The sequence below is a fragment of the Oncorhynchus clarkii genome, chromosome 9 (assembly GCF_045791955.1).
Source record: "Oncorhynchus clarkii lewisi isolate Uvic-CL-2024 chromosome 9, UVic_Ocla_1.0, whole genome shotgun sequence".
Taxonomy (NCBI): Eukaryota; Metazoa; Chordata; class Actinopteri; order Salmoniformes; family Salmonidae; genus Oncorhynchus; species Oncorhynchus clarkii.
In genome coordinates, this window is record NC_092155.1 from 46,525,249 (window position 1) to 46,551,768 (window position 26,520).

Genomic DNA, 26,520 nt, shown 5'->3' on the forward strand with positions numbered 1-26,520 from the left:
CTGTGTGCGTGTGTGTGTACGTACGTGTATGAGTGTGTCTGTCAGAGAGAGACTGAAAGAGATGTGTATTTTCTGTGTGTGTTTGAGAGATGTGAAGGGTTAGTGTATGTTTGTAGGTGTGTCTGAAAGACACAATGGGATTGTTTCCTCGTGTGTTTTCTGTATAAATTAAGCTACTTTATGCATCATCGTGTGTGTATTCTTTAATGTGTCGTCGTGTGTGCGCGTGCGTACGTGTGTGTGCGCGCGTGCGTACGTGTGTGTGTGTGTGCGCGTGCGTACGTGTGTGTGCGCGCGTGCGTACGTGTGTGTGCGCGCGTGCGTACGTGTGTGTGTGCGCGTGCATACGTGTGTGTATTCTTTAATGTGTCGTCGTGTGTGCGCGTGCGTACGTGTGTGTGCGCGCGTGCGTACGTGTGTGTGCGCGCGTGCGTACGTGTGTGTGCGCGCGTGGTTGTATGTGTGCGTTCATGTGGGGCAGAGGGTGGGGGGAAAGAGACAGCGAGATGGAGAGTAAAAGAACATCAAAACTTGTGATGATATGTACCGCCTTGCATCTGCCCTGCTCGGATGATCACTTGTCATTGTGTTGGTGTAAGTAGATACCTATGTATGGTGGGTTTTAAAACAAGCCGTGACCGCCCCACAATTTTGACCTCATTATAAGTATCGAACAGAAAAAAGATATTTCTTTTTAAAAAGCGCATAAAATGACATGCTATGGATTAGGTGCATATTTGTTCTCCTCAGATCAGTCGCCAGCCCTGCTGAATATAAAAATATTTATTTGAGTTATTCTTCTCTTATTTGACACGGGGGGAAGGGAGGACAAACATGTGGCACGGTGTCATGAAAGTGAGCGTGGAATACAAACATCCCTCGTTTGAATATGATTTAATTGAATATGGGCTTATTCGTGTGTAGCATATAGAACGAGGTTTTACAGAAGCATGTTGCCAGTAGATTGGAAGTGTTTTGGCCAAATTAGCGTTTGCAAATTGGACAATATTTGATTGACCTAAATGTACATGATTGTATTCCCCCATGGTTATTTTTCTGCTTTCACTTCATTAAATGTGTTTGTGTGTGTGTGTGTGTGTGTGTGTGTGTGTGTGTGTGTGTGTGTGTGTGTGTGTGTGTTAAAAACCTTAGGATTGATTCTGACCTTAATGGGTCGTTTTCTTTCTGATTCAGATTTAACGAGGATGTGGGTGACATTTTTAAGAGACCAATCCCTCTTTTGTTTTTTCTTGCACTGTTGCTGCCTCCCACCCCAACATGACCTAAGTATTCCCAAAAGCTTATTTTCCCTTGTCTCCCCCCCCTGTTCCCCCTCCCCTCTTTGTTAGAGACAGCTCCTCTCTCTCATTCCCCCTCTCCTCTCCTGTCTGCGCTGTCTTTTCCTTGGGGTTGAGGCAGGCAGGGAGAAGTGCTGCTCTGGAGAGTGACGGTGCTCGGGAGACAACACGCTCAGTCGCTGTTGTAAAACGCAAGAGGTGGACGAAGTGTCAGGCGCCACCGCTCGCCTGTTCTTCCTCTTTCCTCTCTCACTCTATCGCTCTCTGCTCTGGCTGTCTCTATCTGCAGCTCGCTGGCTGGCTACTCTCTCTCTACCTCTCTCTCTCTCTCTCTCTCTCGTTGACTAGGGCTTGGCTGGCTGAGCAGCAGAGTGAATTAACACAGTGGACTACCTGCTGCCTGGGGATTGTGTGCGCTGTGAATACTCCGTGAATACGCAAAGCTCCAAGTTGTTGTTTTGGCTGCCAGTGAATGGGCCTGTCCCTCGGAGGAGCAACTCGAAGGAGATCATCCGCAGCCAAGCCCAGGACAAGCAACCGGGAGTAGCCTCTGGAGCAGGAACAGACAGAAGGAGTGGATTCTTGAGAAAAGGGAGAAAAAAAGAGGGAGACTGAGCCAGAGAGAGAGTGAAATGAGCAACTGAGCAGCTTATACTCTCAATGAAGAAGGGGTGAATAAGCGACTGCTTTTTTGAAAAGGAGAAAACCAACTTGACACTCTCGGACAGAGGGCGGTAACAAGACCCCCCTTGCGATTTGTTTTTGGATGAATATGCCATCAGGGGTGGACAACACGAGGAAAGAAAGATAAAAAGTATTCAGGGCTTGTTGTTAATTTCTCATCTGGCACAGACTTCTCCCCTCTTTCTTCCCTCCTTTCTCCATTTCTTTTGTGGGTTTTCTTTAGTCTGTGTGTCGGGCTGAGGTTTGTCGCTTCTCTGTATAGCCGGACTCAGGCGGAACAGAGCTGAGGGGAGGACAACTCATGTTGAGGTACAGAGCCGGGGGCGTAAATTGTTCCCCTCTCCAACTTTCCACCCCTCTCTACTTCTTCTGACCTGTTTTCTCCAGACTCCAAGGGTGGCCCCCACATGCGAGTGGCGAGGGGGAAGGGGGCCACAGTGTTTTGAATCGAGGAAGTGGGTGGTGAAAAAAAGAATCCCCTTTACGCTCCTAAGAGCATATGGTTAATCGAGTGGTGGCCAGCTGCTTACTAGCCCCCCTGCTAAATACGCTAACGCTAGATACAAGTGCGCAGCGACGGGGGAAGCTTCGTGCTCGGAGAAGACAGTCGCATTGCCGTGTTGCTGTTGCCTTTATTTCGGTCCTGACTAGAGCTATAAGGAACAATAAGCCGGCGGGCAGCCAAGTGAAAACAAAGAGCCGGTTGTTGTTGTTTTCCTTGGAGCGTTTTGTAAGGAAAAGAAAAGGAGGCTAATGAATGTCTTCAGAGCGCCAAAGCTGCCGGAGCTCTAGCCCCAAGCTCACAGTTTATCAGCCACAGGAGGCTGGAGAAAGATGCTCCCCCGCCAAATCACCAGCAGCTACTCTTGACGAATGCTGTGGTAGTGTGGTGGAACCTGGCTTGTGTTGTGAGGGCTCCTGGGGCAATAAGGAGACCAGTGTGTTTTGCAACAGTGGACCAGTGCTGCAAAGAGATCAAGGAGGCTTCTTACTGTAATTACTGTTGAGTTACTGTGGAACTTTGGCACCTTTTGATCTAGCACGTGCACACACACACACACACACACACACACACACACACACACACACACACACACACACACACACACACACACACACACACACACACAAACAGAGACACATACACACACACACATTTACACTTTCATATTGTACATATACTCACTCCACATACGTACACACAAATCTGTTGTCATCCCCTTTCCAGTACTTGTATTAAAATGGAGGTAGCATGGACAGCTGGTGGCCTATAGCAGTGCAGGCACACACCCTTCTGTCCTCTTCCCACCAATGGATGTTATTACTGTCCAAAATGAGTTGCCTGGAAACCATTGAAAGCTCCTCGACGCATCTTTCTGAAAGCAGCTGCGACTCCCTCCCCACGGCGGAACACAGCTGGATTCAGGGCTGAATCTACCAACCATTACCAACCAGTCTATCATTCTCTCCTCCCTAGTTTCTGGTGTCATTTTTATTCCTTGGTTCTTTGGGTTCTTCTTCTCCCACCCCGTTACCCGTACCTTCCCACCGGGCGGACGGACTCTGGAAGTGGAGCATGACCAGCTGCCATTACCCCACGCCGCCCCCGGAGCGGGACCGGATGTACCAACACAAGGTGTCCCTGGTGGTGCGCTACTTTATGATCCCCTGTAACATATGTCTCATCCTGCTGGCCACCTCCACGCTGGGCTTCGCCGTGCTGCTCTTCCTCAACAACTGTACGTCCACCAATCGTACTACCACACACATACGCACGCACCCCATATACAACGTACTCCCTCTGTCACCCTGTAGCCATGTGTGTTTGTGTGTCATGGTCAGGAGTATGAAGGCTTTATATGTGAGTGCATTTGTTTGCCAGATGTGTATGTATACTTGGGGTGTGGGGGTGCGGAAGAGTATGCATGCATGGCTTTTGGTACGAGAAAAGTTATGGGTCGGTAGGATTTCGCTTAGTTTACATAGACTATTAAACACCTTACAGTCTCTCAGGTCTTTTACTCTGCTGAGAAAAGATATGAAAGACTGGTCCACTTGACCTCTGGCGGTGCTGTCTGAAAGGCTGGGGCTGGATGAAGTGGAGGGATATCTCAGACGTTAAAAGTCAGCTTTCCCTTGACGCACAGTCCCAGCTTCCTTCTTTTGAGTCCTTTATCTCCCCCAAAGCCTTGGCATTTCCTTTGAACTGTGGGATAAAGTAGCCAGATTAAATGCCTTTGGACGATAGAAAAAGCTCTTGGCATGGAAAGTGTCCCCACTTTGAGCGGTTATCGGCCTGAATAGAAAATGCCACGATGGTGCATAAGCTTCTGTCTGTGCTTCGCCTGGTGGCTCGCTGGTAGATGAGCAGCAACATTACCATTAGGCAACACGAGAGTGACCTTTTGGAGCGCGAGCTCGACGCAGCGACTTGCCATTTCATAAGTGTGTTTTGGGGGGGAGGGGAGGGGGGGTGACGTATTGTCTGTAAGTTGTACATTGGGGACTATCTGTCTCTCGCTTCAGAGTTATACATAACTGGTTTATGTCTTGCCTGAATGACACAGTTTTCAGTAGTTCAAAGCTTTATAATCAATGAATGTCAATTGGTTCTTCGCGATGGGAATAGGAACACGCCAGTATCACTGTTGTCCCGATTGTGTCCTGACACCCACATAGGTGTGCCACCACAGGAACATCAGTATGTGTTCGATAGCACTGCTTTATTCAGTGTCACGTATTTCTCAGCACTGGAGTCCCGTGTCAGATGAGTTGCCTGTGCGGAAGGTTCAAGCCTAATCAACACTCCATTTTTTTTCACTTTGAAGGTGTTTAAAACTGTCTGGAGTATAATCATCATTACACCCACGTGAATTAGCATTACGGAGACTAAATAGGAGTAATGGCGGAAAAATCTATAAAGTTACATATTGGGATAATATTTTTGACAATATATCTCTAGTCGGTTGCACGTGCACCAAAACTCCTTTTATAGCTTGTTCTCCATGTTCTTTTTAAATGGTGAGCCAACATGTTTTCAGCACCTTTATTTCCATGACTGATGGAAATAAAAGTGCTTATGGGTCTCTCTCTTATGGGTCTCTCTCTTATGGGTCTCTCTCTTATGGGTCTCTCTCGTCCCTCTGCAGCAGACATATAGTGAGCAGTATGTTTGGAACATCGAATTGCAATAAAATCGCAGTATCGAATCGCAATACATATAGAATCTTGAGAATCTCAATACATATCATATCAGCACCTAAGTATGGTGATGATATTGTATCGTATCAAGCTGTGAACTCTGCGTGGAAATGACAATATACACTTTAAATAGAATACGGGCATCAAAGCATCCCTGTGAATGTCCCTTTTAATCTGTCTGTATGCCTCTCTGTGCCTCTGCCTGTCTGTCTGTCTGCCGTCTGTTTAAGGCTTCATTCCGAGCCATGCTAGCCCGCCACGAAGCTATTATCAGCCTGAGGATTTTCAATCACGTACGAGACACGTCCCGGGGGCTAAGGATGCCACTGCATTAGATCTTGAATAAAATAACCAAAATGCACCACTTTAGAATTCTGAAAATGCCCCCCCCCCCTCCCCTCTATCTCTCTCTCCCTCTCTATTTTCTCTCTCTGTCTCATCGACGGGGGCGTTCCAAAGTGAAGTTCATTCATAACCCCTCTGTGTTACTGAATCAATTTAATCCAGACATATTCCATTAGATTTAAATACAAACTCAGTGAGAGCACTCCATCTCCACCTCACAAGCTAGAGAGAGAAAGAGAGCGAGAGACTGGAGAGGGAGAAGTGAACGGAGCGCCATTAACATGGAAAGCTCTTGCTGCGTGGACGGAAAACTGGTTTGGAGAGGAGCTGGAGCGAGAGAAAGGAGAGGACACAGACCTCAGGTCAGAGCGAAACGTGGCCACACAGCTTGTCCTCTTCACACTGTGGCCTGGTTCCTGGAACTCTGTGGGGGAGTAATGCACCTACTAGAGAGGAGAAACATGCACACACACATACACACCACACACTGATGCACATAGACAAACCCCAACACACCCTAATACACAAACACGCACATCAGAGCAGAGCCTTGCCGATCTGCTCTAGATCTAGCGGGAATCAGTTCTGGATGCTTCAATCACATGCATACACATACAAAGGTTTGTGTTGTATAGGGACAGCAGACGGCGATGGGAAAGGAAGATATGGTGGTAGAGACCTTATCTCCTCCTCTCATTACGACTGAGATGGAGACATTTACATTTGGTAAACATTTAGGAGATTCTGTTGATTTGCTGTCATGTGCTCCAAGACACCATATGGCAAATACTGCGTGTGTTTGCGTTTTAGGAAAGGAGAGCAGATGTGTGTGTGTGTGTACATGTTTATCTACATGTGTGTGTCTGTGCTATTGTTGTGCCATGTTGTTTTTGAAGTCCCCGGGATTGGAATCTGTTACTGTCATGATTGCCTCGGAAACCAGTTCAACAGACACTTCATTATTCACCATTGCAAACACAGCCTCCCTCCCTCCCTCCTGCCTCTCCCCCCATCCTCTCTCTCTGGCTCCCTCAAGCCCAGCTGTTGACAAGCAATTGTAAGTGAGCCTAAATTTAAACTCTGCACTGGCAACCGTTAACTGTGATGCCGTCGTCAGGTAGCGAGCGATGCCGGAGACGCCTCACGCCTCCGAGCGAGGACGGCCGGGTAGGCGAGAAGCTCCGGCGGAAAATGTGTTAGCTGGGTAATTGATGTGATGTGATTTTATCTTGCTCATTATACCGGGTATGCAAGCCTACACAGGGGAAAGGTGCGGCGGGCTGGCCTGACGCGAGCACGGGCTGCTCAGTGGTTTGGAAAGGCGAGTTGGAGTGCAGATGGTAAAGGTCGCTGTCACTGAACACTGGGGGTCTTAGATGCTTTGCTATGGTCAGGTGATGTAAGAGCATTTACGGCACTGACAGATTCAAGCACATGCTTATCTACTTACAGTGGTTGGTGATGCTTCACGCATCGGTTTAAAGTAGACCACTTTGTTGCTGTTCCAGTCATTGTGTGTAAAGTGAAGCTCATTATTTTCTATAACAGTGCCGCATCGCTCCCAAACCCCCATTAAATGTACCTTTCGTTAGAGGTGTATGTATGTATGCGTATGCATGTCTGTGCTCTAGAAATGCCCTCTTTGTATGTTCCTATAGGACACCAGTGATAGATGTAATGTAGTTGGGCCATCATCGTATCATCTACCATGGTACCATTACATCATAACAGTACATAACCCATGCATTACTGCAGCAGGGTCATGATGTCATATGGGTGAAGGCAATTAGCTAACTCATTGGAAAGAAAAAACAGACATGGGGGTGGTATGGGATCAGTTATTTTTGCTGTGTAGTCCTCTTCAAGGGAAATTTCATTCGATTAGGCTTATTTGAGGTATAATAAAAAAAAGTCCATGAAAGTGGTAACTAAGATAATAATGAAACAAAACCTGACTATGTTTTTCACAAAATACCAATTATCGGATGCTTTAATAGGTGTCAGGTGTGGTTTGCGAATTGAATGGACCATTAAAATTGTAAATATCCATCAACAATTGTACGTCTATCATGAAAATCTATTCATTCTGATGAGCTGGCTCTATTGAGCCTATTCATCCCTCAGATACTCTATTAGAGCCTGTTTGATATACCCAAGCCAGAGGAGAATCTTCTTCTCTGCTTTTTGCTGGAGCAACTCAATTACTGGGGTTCACCCCATGGGAAAGTCCTTGAATCTCGCCTTAACTAAAAACCCATTTCTAACTCTCTCTCTTTTATCTCCTCCAGACAAACCTGTTCACTTCACGCCGGCCCAGCCTCCTGATGGTAAGTCCTCTGACAATTCTCACTCTACCCTACCTTCACCGATTGACTGCATAGTTTTGGCTCCCCTACAAATAATTACCTCAGAGCTGCTCTCTGTATTCTTCACCTCTCTGAGTCCTGATGCTTTTAGTTTGCATCACCACCTCCACCTTTCCCCCATATGGCCATTGATGATGACTTGATTGTTCTCATCTCCTTTAAGCCCAGTTACAGCTGTGCAGTAGCTTCTACCAGACTACTGCATCTCCAGCCTCATGATTCAGTAATACTAGTAATCTTCCCTCCTTCCCCATTCAAAACGTCACTCCTCACACCCCCTAGATGTAGGCCAAGGATACATGGAGGCTCCAGTTTTTCCACTATGCCCAGCCTTGTTATCCACCATGCTTTCCGGGCCTAATTCCACAGATGGCAATCTCTGTACTCTGTGCAGGGCTATTGTTTCAGTTGTTTGGCGGGCGAGCGACGAGAGTCATTAATTAAACAGCAACAATTTATTGGCAAATGGCGGATCTCTACACTCTTTAATTGGAAGGAAACAGCTGGTTTCTGGCTCGGTCATGAATATTTATGATGGCAGCAAACACATGAAGCACTGTTTGGTAGCCCCCAGATTTCTGACAGACAGACAGACAGACAGACAGACAGACAGACAGACAGACAGACAGACAGTTGAGGTGTACTCCTGGTATCGCTGGGAGGTGTAGCCTTATCCTCACAGTGTGGGGGGGCTACCAAGCCAAAGGTTGTAAGAAAAACAACAGGCAGAATGCTGATAATGATCTGAGCCCCTATCTACTGAAGCTGTGAACAAAAGGCACCTCTGGGGGCTCAACGACTCTGTCCGATAATTGCTCAATCATTCACTTCATAGGTCAGCACATTTGCAAAAGCTGTTTTTGAGAAAGGGCGCTGTTGTGTTCAAATGTATCCATTTAGAGTGGCTTTAGACGATGAATATGGTGGCCTCGCCGAGTCACGACAATGGCTTTAGACGATGAATATGATGGCCTCGCCGAGTCACGACAATGGCTTTAGACGATGAATATGATGGCCTCGCCGAGTCACGACAATGGCTTTAGACAATGAATATGATGGCCTCGCCGAGTCACGACAATGGCTTTAGACGATGAATATGATGGCCTTGCCGAGTCACGACAATGGCTTTAGACAATGAATATGATGGCCTCGCCGAGTCACGACAATGGCTTTAGACGATGAATATGATGGCCTCGCCGAGACACGACAATGGCTTTAGACAATGAATATGATGGCCTCGCCGAGTCACGACAATGGCTTTAGACTATGCATATGATGGCCTCGCCGAGTCACGACAATGGCTTTAGACTATGCATATGATGGCCTCGCCGAGTCACGACAATGGCTTTAGACAATGAATATGATGGCCTCGCCGAGTCACAACAATGGCTTTAGACAATGAATATGATGGCCTCCCCGAGTCACGACAATGGCTTTAGACGATGCATATGATGGCCTCGCCGAGTCACGACAATGGCTTTAGACGATGAATATGATGGCCTCGCCGAGTCACGACAATGGCTTCAGACGATGAATATGATGGCCTCGCCGAGTCACGACAATGGCTTTAGACGATGAATATGATGGCCTCGCCGAGTCACGACAATGGCTTTTGTCAATGCGAAATGGGTGTCCGTGGTCTGCACCTGCCGAGTAATTGAGCTTGATTGGAGCATTTCTCAACTTCACCCTCACCTTAACACCTGGGGAGAGGAGAGAGACATCTCTGGTTTTATTTTTCAACTCCTTTAATCAAAGTGAGGTGCTCCAAAGGTCCAATCACACGGCATCACGATCCGTCGCAGATATTTGTTTACTTTTTAATGACATGAGATTGCTTCAATAAATGATTTGCGCTCGCGACGAGTAGAGATTCTCCGTTTTTTTGTTGTTGAAATAAATAGTGTCACCGAGCCAAGTCAAGTACGTGCCGGTGAGAAACTGAGTGCAGTCAGCGAAGCAATACAGTACATCTCTCCATTTTCCCTCCAAAAATGGTGGCTTTTATCGATCGCAGTGGCGCCCATTTCCCACGTATTCAAGTTTTGGCTTGTCTGAAGGACGTTTGTTTCTGCACTAGTCAAGCGTTTAAAAGGCTCTGCTGCTGGCCCATAATTACATTTCCAATAGTCCTGTAGGCTCTCAGTCAGCAGAACAGGATTGTTTTTTGATCCAAACATAGAAGAGCAGAAGTAGACATCTGCAGTCTCCATTTAGCCCTGAGGGACAACGTTTCTGCGGATCATTTAGTTGCTGGTGAGATTAGTGGGCCAATTAGAGATGGCCCAAATACACTAGCCCCTCTCCTACGACTAGCTGAATGTTGTGCCGTGGGGACATGGTGGTAGCCTACCAAGGCTCTTATACAGCGCCTCCATTAGTCAAATCTGTTCTACAAAGGAGGGCTATTCTACTGAACTTGTCCTCAGTTCCAAGGACACACTTCCACATACTTAATTAACCAAAATCAGAGAGATATACTAAAGAATCTGCAGACTTTTAAAATATCCTCTTAGTCTCTGAACTTGTTTTTGGGCAGATGATTTATTCTTGTTAGCGAGAAGAGATGGAGAGAAGTGGGTTTTTTTGGAGGGGGGGGGGGGGGGGGTGAGCAGATCTAGAAAGCCTATAGGGAGACACTGATGATCTGCTGTCTTTGCAGCACGAGTCGAGAGCACTTGCACAGTATTTGTGGCGTGCACCACCTACAATTAGACGGCAGATTCCACCCAATAAATGAGTGCTAATCACCAGCCGAAAAGTGACAAAGTCACAAAGCACCCTCTAATTAGTCTCTCTGCTGCGGCTTAAAGTGCCAGTCTCTGCACTCAGTCCACAGTCATTATTGCCTGTCATCTCCAGACAATAATAAGACTGTTGTGACAGCATTTTGCCCAGCAACAAGAGAGCAAAGTCTCAGTCCGTTGTTCAAGGCAGAACCACACGGGTTGGACTTTGGTGAGGGGTCAGTTATATTGCATTGAGCTAGCGGCCTTTTGCTAGCTAAGGTTGTCAGTTTAATGTTAATGATGAGGGCAATTTGCATGTTGTATACACACACACTTATCTGGTTCTCTGCCTCTGGTCATTGCAATATTTACACATTAAGCATAATGTAAGTTTCCTCTTTCACAGTCCGATTGCTATAATGGCTATTATATGGTATTGATCTTAACTGGAAGAACAGTACAGATGCAAAGTTTGGTGACCGAATGACCGTTTGTGCCGTTATTGTGTTACTGTACCAAATTTAGCATCTGAACTATTCTTCAAGTAAATGTGTTTTTGTAAAATGTTATGTGGAAATTGTTCAACTTTGGCCTTGTGCATAGAGTTGCATGGTTTGTTAAACTTTGCAAAAATCGGAGTCCAAACATCGTTCTGTTAGCGTGGAATTGTTCTTTTCCATGTGATAGTGTGTGTATCAATCCCGAGGAGCCAGTGTGACTCCAACAGGTAGAGAACCAGTTGGTTCAGTCCTGGAATTCGTTTTGACACTCCTGTCAGTCAGATTTAAGTAGAGTCAATTGTACTCTCAAGTTAAGTGATAACTAACAGGTGAGTGAGAGAGCTTTACTCACAGCCGTAGGTGAACAGACATGGTTAAATCTGGGCTAAATTGGGCCACGAAGACAAAAACAAGGATCCAAATGGGAAACCTGAGCTACCTCCAGTCGGGTTTGTCTCCGTGGTAGCTAGCTGTCTCCCACACCTCCTCTCCTGGCTGTAATGAATACACCGGCTGTGAATCCTTCAATCTGGCGTTTGTCACAGAAAGTGTCCCCCGGAGGATACTCCGTACCAGCAGACATAATAGATGTTTGAATTGAAAAGTGATTTGATCTAGGACTGGGAGGGTTTCTGCGACGAACGGGAAAGTGCTTGTGGGCTTACTTACACACTTCCCAGAACACTTCTTCCTCTTAAAAGATGTGCCAAAACTTTCTCTGCAGCAGCTTTCAAAGACTCTACCCCCCACACTCTCCACAAACTCTACACAACAAACTCTACACAGCAAAAATAACTGATCCCATCCCACCCCCATGTCTGGTTTTTCTTTCCAATGAGTTAGCTAATTGCTTTCTCCCATAGATATGACATCATGACCCTGCTGCAATAATGCATGGGTCATGTACTGTTATGATGTAATGGTACCATGGTAGATGATAAGATGATGGCACAGCTACATTCATCCAAACTGGCTGTAATTTATTCAGTCGATGCTTTCCCTATGTTCTTTACAGTACGCCTCACTCAGAAAGAGAGGCAGAATTCATTATGACTAGTCGCTTATCTTAATTAAATCAAAAAATCTACCTAATCTTTTTGGGGGGGAGGTGGGGCTGAGGATGGGCTCATATCAAGATATCAAAGGTACCAGGACTGTAAACGCTCCTCTCTCTCACGGATTGGCATTTTGCTCTGTGAGAAACGAGATTGGCCTGTCATTCCTAGCCCTCGACGAGAAGCAGCAGTGCAGGCTAGCTCTAGTCTCGTGTTTTTTTGCCTTGGCATTATCAGGGCAAGGTTTGTTGCCCTCCAAAAGTATACAAACGCATCTAAACCCAAACCTGCACTCTGTACTTCTCTCCCCTGGAAAGTATGCCTCTGTACTTTTGTGGAGTCAGCAGATGCTTGCGTAAGCATCTCGCCATACACACGCAGAGCTCGACGGGAAGCGGCAACCAGGAGAAACAAATTGGGTGCATTTTGACATTCCGCCTGTCTGCACTCCTCAGACTGTCTGACAAGGCTCCCATACAGCCTCAATGAGCAGAGGTGTGATGCGCCGCCGAGTATTGATCTGTGCGCGGAGAAAGGAGAGCCGGGAAAATATGTGGGTCAAAGGGAACACGCGTAGACAGGCAGGGATTGACCGCTGAGTTGATTTGTTCCTGATTCCTTGGCCAGAGTAATTGTTAATGCTGACGGCTGGGGCGTTTTGACATGCCCAGAAATATCGGCCCGCTCAAGCTTGCCTTGCCCTTGCGAAACCACCACGAACAGTCAGTGTATGGAGGTGTTGTAGCATGTCAAGATAGTGGGCAGATTAACTCCTGACAATGATGGGGTTGGATCTCTGGACAACAGACAGCTAGGCTAACCCTGATATCCCTATCATAGCTGAAGTTTGAAATACAGGAAGCTATTATCCACAATAGAAATGTCCAAATGAACAGCAGTAGGCTATGCTTCTCAGGTGTCTCTTGACCTATCGTACAGTTCATATGGCACAAAGTCGACCCATTCCCAATCAGATTGGTAATGGAAGATTTTACGACTGTCCACTCTATGTACTACTTATTCGTAGTTATGTAGAACTATTATTGTACTCGTTAAGGCCCCTTCATGATTGGAACTATACTGAACAAATATATAAACGCAACATGCAACAATTTCAAAGATTTTACTGAGCTACAGTTCATGTAAAGAAAACCAGTCAATTGACTCCACTCACTGGGGAGCCAGGCCCAGCCAATCAGAATGGGTTTTTCAGTGCAAAATAGTTTTATTACAGACAGAAATACTCCTCAGCAGCCCCCCCCCCCCCCCCCCGCATTCAATTCCCTGGCAACAGCTCTGGTAGACATTCCTGCAGTCAGCATGCCAATTGTACGCTCCGTCAAAACTTGAGACATCTGTGGCATTGTGTTGTGTAACAAAACGGCACATTTTAAAGTGGCTTTTTATTACCCCCAGCACAAGGTGCACCTGTGTAATGATCATGCTGTTTAATCAGCTTCTTGATATGTCACACCTGTCAGGTAGATGGATTATCTTGGCAAAGGAGAAATGCTCACTAAAAGGGATGGGAAACGTGAGACGTCTGACAGTCTGACAATTGCACCAGCAGGCTCGTAAGCATTCATTCAATCAGCACTTTAGTGCGTTTTGCCAGAAGCTCGTCGCTGTGCTTCAAGCATTGCGCTGTTTATGACTTCAAGCCTATTAACTCCCGAGATTAGGCTGGTGTAACCAATGTGAAATGGCTAGCTAGTTAGCGGGGTGCGCGCTAATAGCGTTTCAAACGTCACTCGCTCTGAGACTTGGAGTGGTTGTTCCCCTTGCTCTGCATGGGTAACGCTGCTCTGAGGGTGGCTGTTGACGATGTGTTCCTGGTTCGAGCCCAGGTAGGAGCGAGGAGAGGGACGGAGAGCTATACTAATACACTGGCAATACTAAAGTGCCTATAAGAACATCCAATAGTCAAAGGTTAATGAAATACAAATGGTATAGAGGGAAATAGTTCTATAATTCCTATAATAACTACAACCTAAAACTTCTTACCTGGGAATATTGAAGACTCATGTTAAAAGGAACCACCAGCTTTCATATGTTCTCATGTTCTGAGCAAGGAACTTAAATGTTAGCTTTCTTACATGGCACATATTGCACTTTTACTTTCTTCTCCAACACTTTGTTTGTGCATTATTTAAACCAAATTGAACGTTTCATTATTTATTTGAGGCTAAATTTATTTTATCGATGTATTATATTAAGTTAAAATAAGTGTTAATACAGTATTGTTGTAATTGTCATTATTACACAAAAAAAAATACAAATTGGCTGATTAATCAGTATCGGCTTTTTTAGACCTCCAATAATCGGTATCGGTAGCGGCGCTGAAAAATCATAATCGGTCGCCCTCTAGTCTTGATAGATTAGGCTTTTCATCTTTAGGAAAACTCTAAATCCATGGCAGATAAGACATCTCTCTTCTAGTGTTGTTATTTCTCATAACTACAGCCTTGCAAAGAAAAGAGGGATGTGATAAATCGACTGCATGCTGTCTTTGAAATAGGAGGATACATTGGTGAGAAATGTAGGTACGGGATTCATTTCTTCTAGCTAATTAATGAATTGGCCATTCAAGGGAGCCGATTTTACTCCCAAGAATCTAATAGTAGAGCGATGGATTGTGGCACGCGCGGGTTCGACGTCCCCATCATCGTCCTTTATCCATTGCAATTAGTGCGTGAAACGGTTCATATTTCTATAAATGACTCTTATGTTCTTTGCGTTTGGTTCAGAGAGAGGCTGTTCTGTCCCATTGAATCGGCATGTCGTTCATTTACACTCATTAACTCAGTGAATTATTCAATGAATTAATTTAGTGACTCATTGTTAGACTTAAGCTGGGGCGGGGGTGATGGACAGGTTTTTACTATAATTTAATTGTGACTCATTATGTGAGGAAATAGACATGGCTTACCGCTCTCGCCATTTACTTTTTAACAAGTAGTAAATATATATGTGTTACAAAATGAGGGTCTTCCCCAGTCAATGTTTTCTTTATAGAAAATTGCACCTACTGAAGCATTTTACATCGCATCTGTTCCAAGTGTATCTGCTCTTCGGACGAGTGCGTAGACTTTTTATTACATGCGAATAAGTGCATTTGTATTGGATAAGTTTGCCTTTTATTGTGATCAGTTGGGAGTTTAAAGGCTTGTCAACCTTAGACTTTCCACCTCTGTCTAACCTGAAGAGTGCTGTGTGTACTTACACTTTTACTGGTATTTACCACACCAGTAAAAGACGGACGCACACACACATTTCTCAGTCAGAGGGCCTCGCACCAGTGTGTGTTAATGTGTGTGTGAGAGAGAGGGAGGGAGACAGACCAGTGCACTGCTACACTAAGGCCAAACAGCCTGGCAGTTGTATTCAAATGGTCTCTCAGAGGAGCCTGTAGCAGTACATGGATGATGGAGAGTGTGAGGCAGCCAGACTCCAGGAAACCATAAATCTCTCCCCTAATCCCAAAATGCAGACTGCCCATCCTAGTCTGAGTAGTAACCCAGAGACACACACTCTCACATGACAAGTTTATAGATGAATTGAGGTGTGTGTATACATTGCAACTGACGAACATACATCACACACAAACACCATTTGTGGTCAATACATCTAATTTGTATAGTCAACCCAACCTCTTCCTCCTTTCATTGGCTTGTTTGATATATGTTCCCCGCACCACTGCACACAATTACAACATGCAAGGCTCTCAGCCAACGTGCCACTGACACCATTTACACCGGCCGGCTCTGTGACAATGGAGACACACCCGCAGACCCACATAGGCCTACACACTGTCCCTCTGGGGGATTCTGATGTATGTGTTTCAGCATGCCTGCCTGTATGTCTTCTCTACTTTCACTATGGGAAAAAAAACAACACTGATTCCCTTTCAAATAGCTTGTGCGTGGAACATATTGCATGCTGATACTACTGCGTCTGCCTTGGTTTTAATGAGTTTTAAGGTGCTAGAAGGCTTCCTATCACAAGGAAGGAAACGAGAGACATGGGGAAAGAGAGGAAATAAGAGAGCAAGAGAATAGGAGAGGGGGAGAGAAAATATGAGAGAAAATATGTTTTGAGGGACAGAGGAGATGTGGTAGGTGGGTGGGGGGGGTTCTTTCTACTTTTCTTTCTTCACACCTGTTTTTTTTATGTAATGTTTTTCGCACATTTTTTTTCTTTTAATGATATACCTTGGATTGTTTAATTGAAATGGAACAAATAGGGGCTGTTTTGTATGCCAGCGCGTCCATGCGACTCCCGGAGAACCTCGCATCCAGATGCATAATGATAGCAGCTACTGTCGGTGTCAGTGGAAGAGAGCAGAGAGGAGCAGCTGGAAAAAGGTGGAGAGTTCGAAGGGAGATTTTTTTTTGGGGGGGGGGGGGGGGCTGTTGTAGGTAGTTATAGAGTCTGTGTACGAGAGTGTTTACAGTTGACGGGTGAGGGTGGGCAGCTGTTGTGAAGATGGCCTCTTTGGGTGTTTGTGTGAGTGCGCGCACGCGCGACTGTGTTAGGGGTGTGGGTTTGAAATAATTTCACTCTTCAAATACTATCATTCATTTTAGGTGGATATTATAAATACATGCATTTTTTTATTACGTGTTTTTTTTTACCTGACGGCTGCGCGAGGAAAAGAGGTTGACACTCTGTTGCTGCAGCTGCGGAGAGGCCGGTGTGTGATCAGATGGGAGCGAGCAGACGGAGAGGCGAGAGAGAGACGCAGCCAAGGCACCTCGGCAACAGCCAAGACTGGCTAACTTGTAGCAGCCACAATATTATTTATTATCATCCCATACAACAGTGGCTTTCTTGACTGGAGTAACCTAGAAACTAGCCAGCTCTAGCAAGCTAGGCTAATTGATGCCACATGCTGTGCTTTCTCCCCAACCCCATTCTGATAAAACCAACAGTCTACCTGGTGTTTGCTTGTGGTAACCTACTCCTTCCCGCTTCTCAGTTTTTAATTTCGTAATTTTATTCCATGCGTTAGTGAACTGTCACTCCACTTGCTGCACATTGCGTATCTATTATTAATTGTATTATTATGTGTTTTATTCTTTTTATATTTTCTCTGCATTGTTGGGAAGGGCCGTCGTCCACACCTGTTGTTTATGAACCATTTTATGAACCATGTGACTAATAACGTTTGATTTAACGTTGAGGCTTTGCGGCTTTGATTGGCCAACATAAACAACAAGCTACACACCTGAAGGCACCCGGTCTTTTCACGGGGGTCACGTTATATAAACGACATTGAAATGTACGTTGTTTTATATTAAGTTCATAATTTGAGATTTCATGGTATATCCTTGTATGTAACAATGTCACATGGATATTTACATTAATTTTTTTTAAAGCCTTTTCAGTATTAAAATAGGCCTATACTTTTTTTTTTACTCATAAGTTTTTGAATACTAACGTCAGACACGAACCCCTCAGAGCTAGCAACATCCTAACAATGCCCTTTTGTCAGGTTCTCTGTCAGTATTGACCTATGTTACCCCTAGTGAGCTGTAGACACTGTCACGTGATCTCTTGGTATAAACTACATGTACAGTAAGAAAGACCACACACACACACACATATATACAGACACTCAGCACACATACAATGCTAATGTTTCATGTAAGTGTAAACTCAAGTTGCAATAGACTATAAAACATACAAATGTACAGAGGATATCCTGAAGAACAAGGCCTCTTGTGTAAGGGGTCTCGTTACATACCCGCATGCACACACATTCACGTACACACCATACCACACCACACATGTGCAGTTTAGTATATTAGCCATGAGAAATCCCTTGGTGTCTTGACAGGAGTGATCTCTTCCAGCTGTCTTTCTGAGCTCACTCAGCTATCTCCGAGCACGTCTCAACACACACAAACCCCTGACACCTCCCACGGAGCGTGGAGTCACTCTCTCCCTGTGACGACCCACTAGGTGTTTGTGTGTGTGGGGAAAATGAGGAACCGTCTCTATGGTGTTTGTGTGTGTGTCTTTCAAACACAGTGTGTGTGTGTGTTTGTAATCGTATTCGTTAATGTGTGTGTGTGTGTGTAGAAAGCAAAGCAACAAACACAGGTTTAAGTCCCGTCAATTAGTCATGGCTGAACTCCCTGGCCCCCTGAGGTGCTCTGGGGAGGGCAGGACAAAACGGTGCGTCTGCAGGTCCTGAAATAACGAGCTCACCTGAGGAAGGACTCCAGGGCGCTGGGTGTGTGTGTGTGTGTGTGTGTTTAAAAGGGGATGAGAGAAAAGTGAGAGAAAAGTGAGATAAGAAATCAACAGTATTACATATTTACAGTGCATTCGGAAAGTATTCAGACCTCTTCACTTTTTCCACATTTTGTTACGCTACAGATGTGTTCTAAAATGGATTAAATAAAACATTTTTTTTTCTCGATATTTTAGCAAATGTTTTAAAAATAAAAAACAGAAATACTATATTTACATATTTATTCAGACCCTTTGCTATGGGACTCGAAATTGAGCTCAGGTTCATCCTGTTTCCATTGATCATCCTTGAGATGTTTCTACAGCTTGATTGTTGTCCAACTGTAGTAAATTCAATTGATTGGACAGGATTTGGAAAGGCACACACATGTCGATATAAGGTCCCACATTTGACAGTGCAAAAAAACAATTGAATCCATTTTAGAATAAGGCTGTAATGTAACAAAATGTGGAAAAAGTCAAGGCGTCTGAATACCTTCCAAATGTGCTGTACATGACTGGAGACATAGTCATTGAGTAGCGGTAATATTTTCCTTTATTTCACTGAGGAGCAGGCTCCTTATCAAGCGATGGGCTCGGGATGTCTGACATCTTCAGTCATACTGGCTCTGTCAGTCAGTACCATTTATGTCATGCTTCCATATTCACTGCACTAGTGTGTCTATATTCACATGCCGGTGACGGAGAATTGACCGAATTGAAATTCCCCCTCACTCGGCTGCTCCCCCTCTCTCCAAACCTTCCCTTTCATCATCACCTCCATCCTCCTCTCCTCTTCCCCTCCCTCTCTCATCATCCCCTATTCTCTGCCGTGGCCCTCAGGGCTTGTCTGCCCAGGGCAGGGCCTAAGACTAACTGCTTCACCAGTGTGGAGGTCAAGGTAGCCAGATAGTTGTTGGGGGGAAATGGTTTGGACACTCGTGGTGGTACCTCTTCTGTACGAGAGAAAAGGGAGAAATAAAATCTTCCCTCGCTCCTCTTTTCTTTCTGTTTCTTTTCTTTCTGTTTCTCGCCCTCCCCTCTCTTCTCTTCTCTAATTATAATTGTCACCTCTCCCCTAATGGACATGACAGATATGGCGGACGTCATTGTTTTAGCACTACTCACAGTTTTGAAACCCACAGGTTAAATGTGCCAATAAATCAGCACAATCTACTTTCTCATTTGTTTTATTGCCGCCGTCTAGGATCTAAAATTGGGGTCGTGAGTACTGTGGTAATGCCCATATGAAAAAAAGAGTAACGGAGAGCACTGTGCAATACGGCAAATTTAGCAAACAAGGCATTTGTGGTAAGCACATGGGACCGACAATCTTTATGCATGTCTGCTATTGGAAAACAACTGAGAGCAATTAATTAGCCTAATCTCATATTGACTGTGTCTCTCAATATTATCAATGTGTTTGAATCGAGTGGACAAGGGTTTGGCCCGACGGCAACATATTGCTAGTATTTCTTACTATTTCCTTTTTTTTCAACTTGTGTGACAGGTTAGGGATGTCAAACTCAAAACATCTCAATCAGGAGTGTTTTGTCATTGTTTCTTCTCCTTCAGGCGCATCATGCCTTTTCAGTTGTGTAATTGCTCCGCCATTCTGCAAATGCATCTTCACGTGGTCGTCGACTGGTTAATTCCTGTCAGCGTTCGTGTGCCATCTCAATCGTATGCTCGCGTCGATTAACACCCGATTCCTTCATACACTTGTCACATTCTGGTTGGACTCGCCTGAATTCCCACAATAGCAGGCCCAAGTCCATTAAGTTAACACTACTAATCTGTTATATTGTTGTACAATATCTTCCTCTCAAACCCATTTCAATTCTGTTTCAAATGCCACGAAGGCTCCAGCACAGCTCTGACGCAAATCCTTGTCTTTGAAAGTCCTAAGGTCAATTGCCACAAGAAAACAATAGCTAAAAGCAGGGGGCAAATGACATGTTGGTATAGACAAACACGCACGTACACGCGCTCACACACACACACACACACACACATAAGCGTGTGCTCAAAAACAAACACACGCAGACAGACAGGCAGGCAGACAGACAGGCATAAGCACATTATAGATAGAATCACCATTTCTGAACAGCACTTTGAGATATCAGCTGATGTAAGAAGGGCTATATAAATACTTTTGATTTGATTTGATCAAAGACCATGAGAAGCTTTCCCACATCCATATGTAACTACCATAACACACCCATGTCACAAGGAGACAGCAAACATTCATAACTGTTTCTAGACCAGGGGTTATATAACGGGATATACACCAAATAATACTTAGGAAGCATTAAGCCCTGTATTCTGAAAACCTCAAGCCTCCGTTGTGGTTTTGTGGTTGGAAGTGTTTGTCTACTCGAACACTCTGTTATTAAAGTTTTAATGAGAGGAGAAGCCTGTAGGGACACCACACACTCACTCGCCGCCAGCCTCCTAACCCCATCTCGCTCTCCCACACACTCTCATGCACACATACAATATCTCTATGTGTCTCTCTCGCATACACACACACTCTCTCTCACACACACACTTTCTCTGTGTCTCTCTCTCATACACACACACACTTTCTCTATGTGTCTCTCTCTCTCATACACACACACACACACACGCTGCATAGGGTAATTAGCCCAATTCCCATAATGGCGGGGAGCATCAACTTAACGTAACACACTGAAACCACCGAAACACAATCTGCTTTAACTGTAACCACCCCTCACACTTTTCAGACTGGCAGCACAGTGGCCCGAAAAATGGGCCTGAAATGGCAGTAATGGACCTCAATTTCCCTCCATGTTGATTTGTTTGCTGTTTGTTTTGCACTGACACTATGGCCACTGAGGGAAGGACTGGGAGCGTGTAATGGGTTCTGCCTCAGAGATGAGCATTAGACACAAACAAACGCACAGCATACATGATGGTGTCTGTAGACTATATGTTCCCCACCTCCAGATGACTAGCTGCAACAACAGGAAGTGCCACCTTAGTAATAACACAGGTGTAACGTCATATGTCGCACACATGGGACGATCTGTCACACCTGTATATTGACATGTACAGGCGCGAAGAAACCAAAACAAATAATAGAAAGAAGGAAGGTTCTACCTATGGACATTAGTTAGCCATTCAGTTCTGAAAACCAGAAACACCAGGACTGAAAAATGAGAGGAAATCTCTTGAGCCAGGGTTTGGGATGAAGAATTCTAGTATTCTGAGAAATGGCTGCTTCCCTATGCACTGTTAAAGTAATGGTTGAGTTGATCAGACTATTTATAGGCAAAGCGGTGAAAGATGTGTCAATTATTGAAGCGTGTGCGGGCGGGTGTATCCACTGGAAGAGCTCTTGGTGAAACGGTATGGAAGATGAATGATAAAGGGAGTGGCAGAGAGAGAGAGAGAGAAAGAGAGGACAGGAAGGCAGCGGAGGTGCGCAGGATGGGTCACTGGCTTTTGTTGTTGTGGAGAGAACCCCCCTCCCCCCCAGCCCTCCTATTGAATTTGAAGAGAGAAGAGGAGTCCAGCGGTCTCTGTACTAGTGGCTCATAATGACTGAGGCCAACACTTTGCGGAAGAAAGGGTCTAGCGAGGTCCTAGCTGGCAAGTGCTACCTTACATTGACGTCAGTCGGCTATGTAAACACCATTTAATTCAATTTAATTAGCCCTTAAGTGTGTCTTCTAGCTGTCTACATACTTGTCGTGAGAATTTCTGCCGCCCCTTTGCTGTTTTCACACTGCCTGTGTATTGTTTCTGACACACGCACGCACGCGCGCGCACATACACACACAGGGCAGACCACCGGGGTCCCGTTGCCCCATTCATTTTAATGACAGCCTAAGTGACGGGCTGGTGTGGCCGCGCATAGCGCCCTTGTCATTACGCACTGTGTTAAGTGTGCAGGCGGGTGGCCACCCAGCTATTAGGTGTTCCTTCACACGCTCACAAAAAACAGCCTGGGAACACAGGACTATTTATAACACTAGAGGCCTTAACAATCATGTAATGTCTGGTTAGTAACACGGTCTAATGCAACCGTTCCAATGCAATCTATTAGCAGTTAGCAATGTAGCTGAATGACACCACATGAGAGGTTTTTCTTGATTAATTGTAGTGTTGGCTACAATCGCTTCGTAGTAAGGATTGGTCATTGAGAATAGAGATGCGGAGGTGGTGCGATAATGGTGTTCGTTTCGGGTGGTAATTCGCATGCTCGCTGTAAAGCACATGCACACGGCTCCATATGTAGGCCGAGAGTTGAGGGTGACGCCAAACCTCCCTCCATTCTAAACCGCTTCCCCCTCCTTCATTGGGTGCGTTACATGATATGTTTATATCTTCCATTACCACTGCCACCGCCCACCCTTTCCCAGCCAGGCAGTTTGAGGGCTCCATGAGACACGCAGGACTAGCTGGGAAGCTGAGAGACCCCCCATCCCCGACAACCTGTCTCCATGGCAACCTCCACCCCCAAAACACACTCATACAGTATTCATGGCGACATTTTCCCTCTCTGGACGTCAGGCCCTTCCCTGACTCATATGGAATAGTTTGACCCCTTGAATTGTACGTGTTAGCTGAGTGATGGCTGAGTGATGGCAGACGGCAGCCCAACCTACCTCGTGAAGTTTAATGAGTGTCAATGTGAAGGGTCTTCATCTGTAGTGTGTACTCTATCTATATGGGGCAGGAGGTGAGAAATAGAACCAGAGTAGGAGGGAATGGAAGAGAGAGATGTGGAGGGAGGAAAGAGGGAGGAGAGAGAGGTGAGAGAGGCGGACAGAGAACGAGAGGGAGTGTATCAGAAAATGACAGACTGAAAGAGGGAGAGTGACGAAGAGAGAAATTATAGTGTGAAATAACGAGGGAAGAGCGAAGGAGGGGTGGAGGCGGAGAAGATGTGTCTGACCCACCCTGCTGTCGTGGTGAAGGCATGCATTATGGGTAGCGAGGCCCCGAGGGCACTCAAAAACTAGGACGTCAACTCGCTTGCTACATTTTCCACCTACCAATCAATCCTCTCTATTTCTCTCCCTCTCTCTCCTTCCCCCTCCCTCTCTTTTTCTGTCAATCAGTCTTGCCATACAGAATCTCCTTTCACGATTATGAACCTCAGCCATCTCCAATGCTAATCTTCCTATACGTAGAAGCCCTCTTACCATGTGAGTCGCATACGGAATACATTATATATGCGACTCAAGCTAACGCACATGACAGAAAATCTCTCCAACAAGCACTATTCCTCACTCTCTCCCCAGCCTCCACTTCCATTCATCAACAATAAAGTGATAAAATGTCACACTTAATGCAAATGGACTCCACGTCATCAGCGCATAGCCTATATACTCTCTTTGACATTCTCCATCTGTAGCGCATTAGTTAAGTTAGCACCGCCGCTAGTCCACCTCTGTAAACGCCATTGGCAGCAGTTAGCGCTCGTCTGTCTAATTCTCCCTGACGATATCCCTGTTGATAAGTTAGCATAATATGCTAGAGTAATCAGGCTTAGTTGCCTGTGATTTGGGCTAATGATCGTAGCGTGCCGAGGGGAGAGGTGGGGGAGGAGGGAGAGGTGTGATATGTGGAAGGGCTTGTCAGTGAGTTCAGAGAAAGAGGGGGAAGACGGGGAGACGGAGAGAGAAGATAGGTATTTTTTAAATCTTCCATATTGAATATCTCAACTCACACCTGACTGTTGAGTTGAGACCACACAGACACACAGGAGGGGATTTTCACCCATACCCCCCCCCCCTCACACACACACACACACAACATACACACCAACATGCAGTGTTTGTATCCTAGGGAGGATGGTGGATCAGCGGTTGGTTTTTGGCTCTGTTCCAGTTAACTGAACATACCATTACACACACAAAGGTTCTGGGCGCCCAGTACCGTCTCTCTGCTACACTACAGGCTGTTGTGTTCCCCCATTGTGCAATATGTCAGAGTTGCAGCTGAGACTCTTAACACACACCAGTAGTCAGTGGAAACTTTCACGTTTGACTATCCTGTCTCGCCGCTGAGCAGCTAGCAGAGGAGGGGTGTGTGTAGGGGTAGGAGTCTGTGTGTGTTTGTGCATGCGTATGTGCCTGTGCACACATACATTTGCAGTTGTGCGTTTCCCTGCATTTATGTGTGTGTGTGTGTGTGTGTGTGTTTACACACAATGTTGATCCTGTCAAGACCCTAGCGTCCACATCCTCCCATTGGCACTACACTGAAATCCTTCCTCTGTGTACACATGAACAGACACACACACACAACACACATACACAATTTATGCTCACATACTAATGCACAGTCCGTATCAACTGCTCATTCCAGGCCATTGCATAGCTGCTCCCTGCTTTATTTAAAGTGAAGCGCTTTGTTAGCACAGAAGGTAATGAGAAAGAGTATCTGTCTCTCTCTCCCTCTCTCGCTCTCTCTCCATCTCACTCTCTCTCTTTCTCTCGCTCTGTCATTCTCTCATTGCTGTCACTCAGAGGCATCTGCATGGAAACGCTGCCTGGGACCAGGGCACCCGCTAATTATGCTGTGGGTTGACATCTCTTCCGCTTGTCAAAGAGCAAAGCAAAATGTACTATAGTGCTGCTTCCGTGTGTGTGTGTATGTGTGTGCGTCACAGTGTGCCTGAGTGAATTCCACCTTCCAAGGAACATCATTATTGAATTATTGTGTGTGTGTTTGTTAACTAACTGACTTGAGAAGGCATTAAAAAAAGGGAAGTTCGTATTACATGGCTCTCTGTCGTTAACATGGGGTCTCTCTCTCTCTTTCTCTACCCCCCTGCACTCTGTCCTCTCTCCTAGAAGGGGAAGGAAATGGCATGTGCGTGTATGCGCGAGTGTGATTGTGTGTGTGAGCAAGTGAGTGTGTGGGGCTGCTCCATCTGTTCCCTACACTGTGGAAAAACCTGTCTGAGAGTGGGGGCACTCCCATTGGCAGCTTCTCCGGAGCCCCCTACCACCCCACCACGGCCCTGCTAGAGCCAAGGGAGAAAGAGGGAAGGAGATGGGAGAGAGAGGGATTGACTGAGGAGGTGGATAGTGTGTGTGCATGAGAGTGAGAAAGGGAAGAGAAGAGGGATAGGGGTTCTGTGTTTGTGACAGGAGAGAGAGAGACATATATATACAGTCCCAAATCGCTCCTTACTCTTGCACTTTCTCCCTATCCCCTCGATGTTAGAATGTCCTAATGATAGGGCTGACCCCATTTAATTGACTGTGCGATTGTTTGGTCGATAGAATGTTGATCGACTGAGATTTCTTTAGTCGAGCAGTTGCAATTATTGTCTTTTTTTTTTTTATGGTGCACAAATCAAATCAAATGTTATTGGTCACATACACATATTTAGTAGATGTTATTGTGGGTGTAGCAAATGCTTGTGTTCTTAGCTCCAACAGTGCAGTCATATCTAACAATTCACAACAATACACACACATCTAAAGTAAAATAATAACTCTAGCTACATGTATATATTACCTCAATTACCTCGACTAACTGGTGCCCCCTCACATTGACACTGTACCGGTACCCCCTGTATATAGCCTCGCTATTGTTATTTTAATTATTTCTTACTTTTATTTCTTATTTTTCCTAAAACTTTTTCTTAAAACTGCATTGTTGGTTAAGGGCTTACAAGTAAGCATTTCACTATTCACCTGTTGTATTCGGCGCATGTGACAAATAAAATTTGATTTGATTTCCTCAACTGGCAGCTTCATTAAATAGTACCCTCAAAACACCAGTCTCAACGTCAACAGTGAAGAAGCAACTGTGGGAAGCTGGCCTTCTAGGCAGAGATGCAAAGAAAAAGACATATCTCAGACTGGCCAATAAAAAGAAAATATGGGCAAAAGAACACAGACAACACCTAGAAGGCCAGCATCCCGGAGTCGCCTCTTCACTGTTGATGTTGAGACTGGTGTTTTGCGGGTACTATTTAATGAAGCTGTCAGTTGAGGACTTTTGAGGCGTCTGTTTCTCAAACTAGACACTCTAATGTACTTGGCCTCTTGCTCAGTTGTGCACCGGGGCCTCCCATTCCTCTTTCTATTCTGGTTAGAGCCAGTTTGCGTTGTTCT

The 26,520-nt window shown here is 45.4% G+C and overlaps 1 protein-coding gene across 3 annotated transcripts in view; it reads left to right on the forward strand.

Annotated features, from left to right (window-relative positions):
* Positions 1-26,520, forward strand: part of LOC139416419 (agrin-like) — a 275,974-nt gene that overhangs the window by 125,012 nt on the left and 124,442 nt on the right. Inside the window, exons 1-2 of one of the 3 annotated variants that reach the window (XM_071165013.1) lie at positions 3,332-3,721; positions 7,817-7,855. In XM_071165013.1, coding sequence (XP_071021114.1) covers positions 3,559-3,721; positions 7,817-7,855 — 202 coding nt within the window. In that variant the 5' untranslated portion in view covers positions 3,332-3,558. Of the gene's footprint in view, positions 1-3,331; positions 3,722-7,816; positions 7,856-24,685; positions 24,816-26,520 lie in introns of those variants that run through there. The other 2 variants (XM_071165012.1, XM_071165014.1) reach the window with 2 other exon arrangements.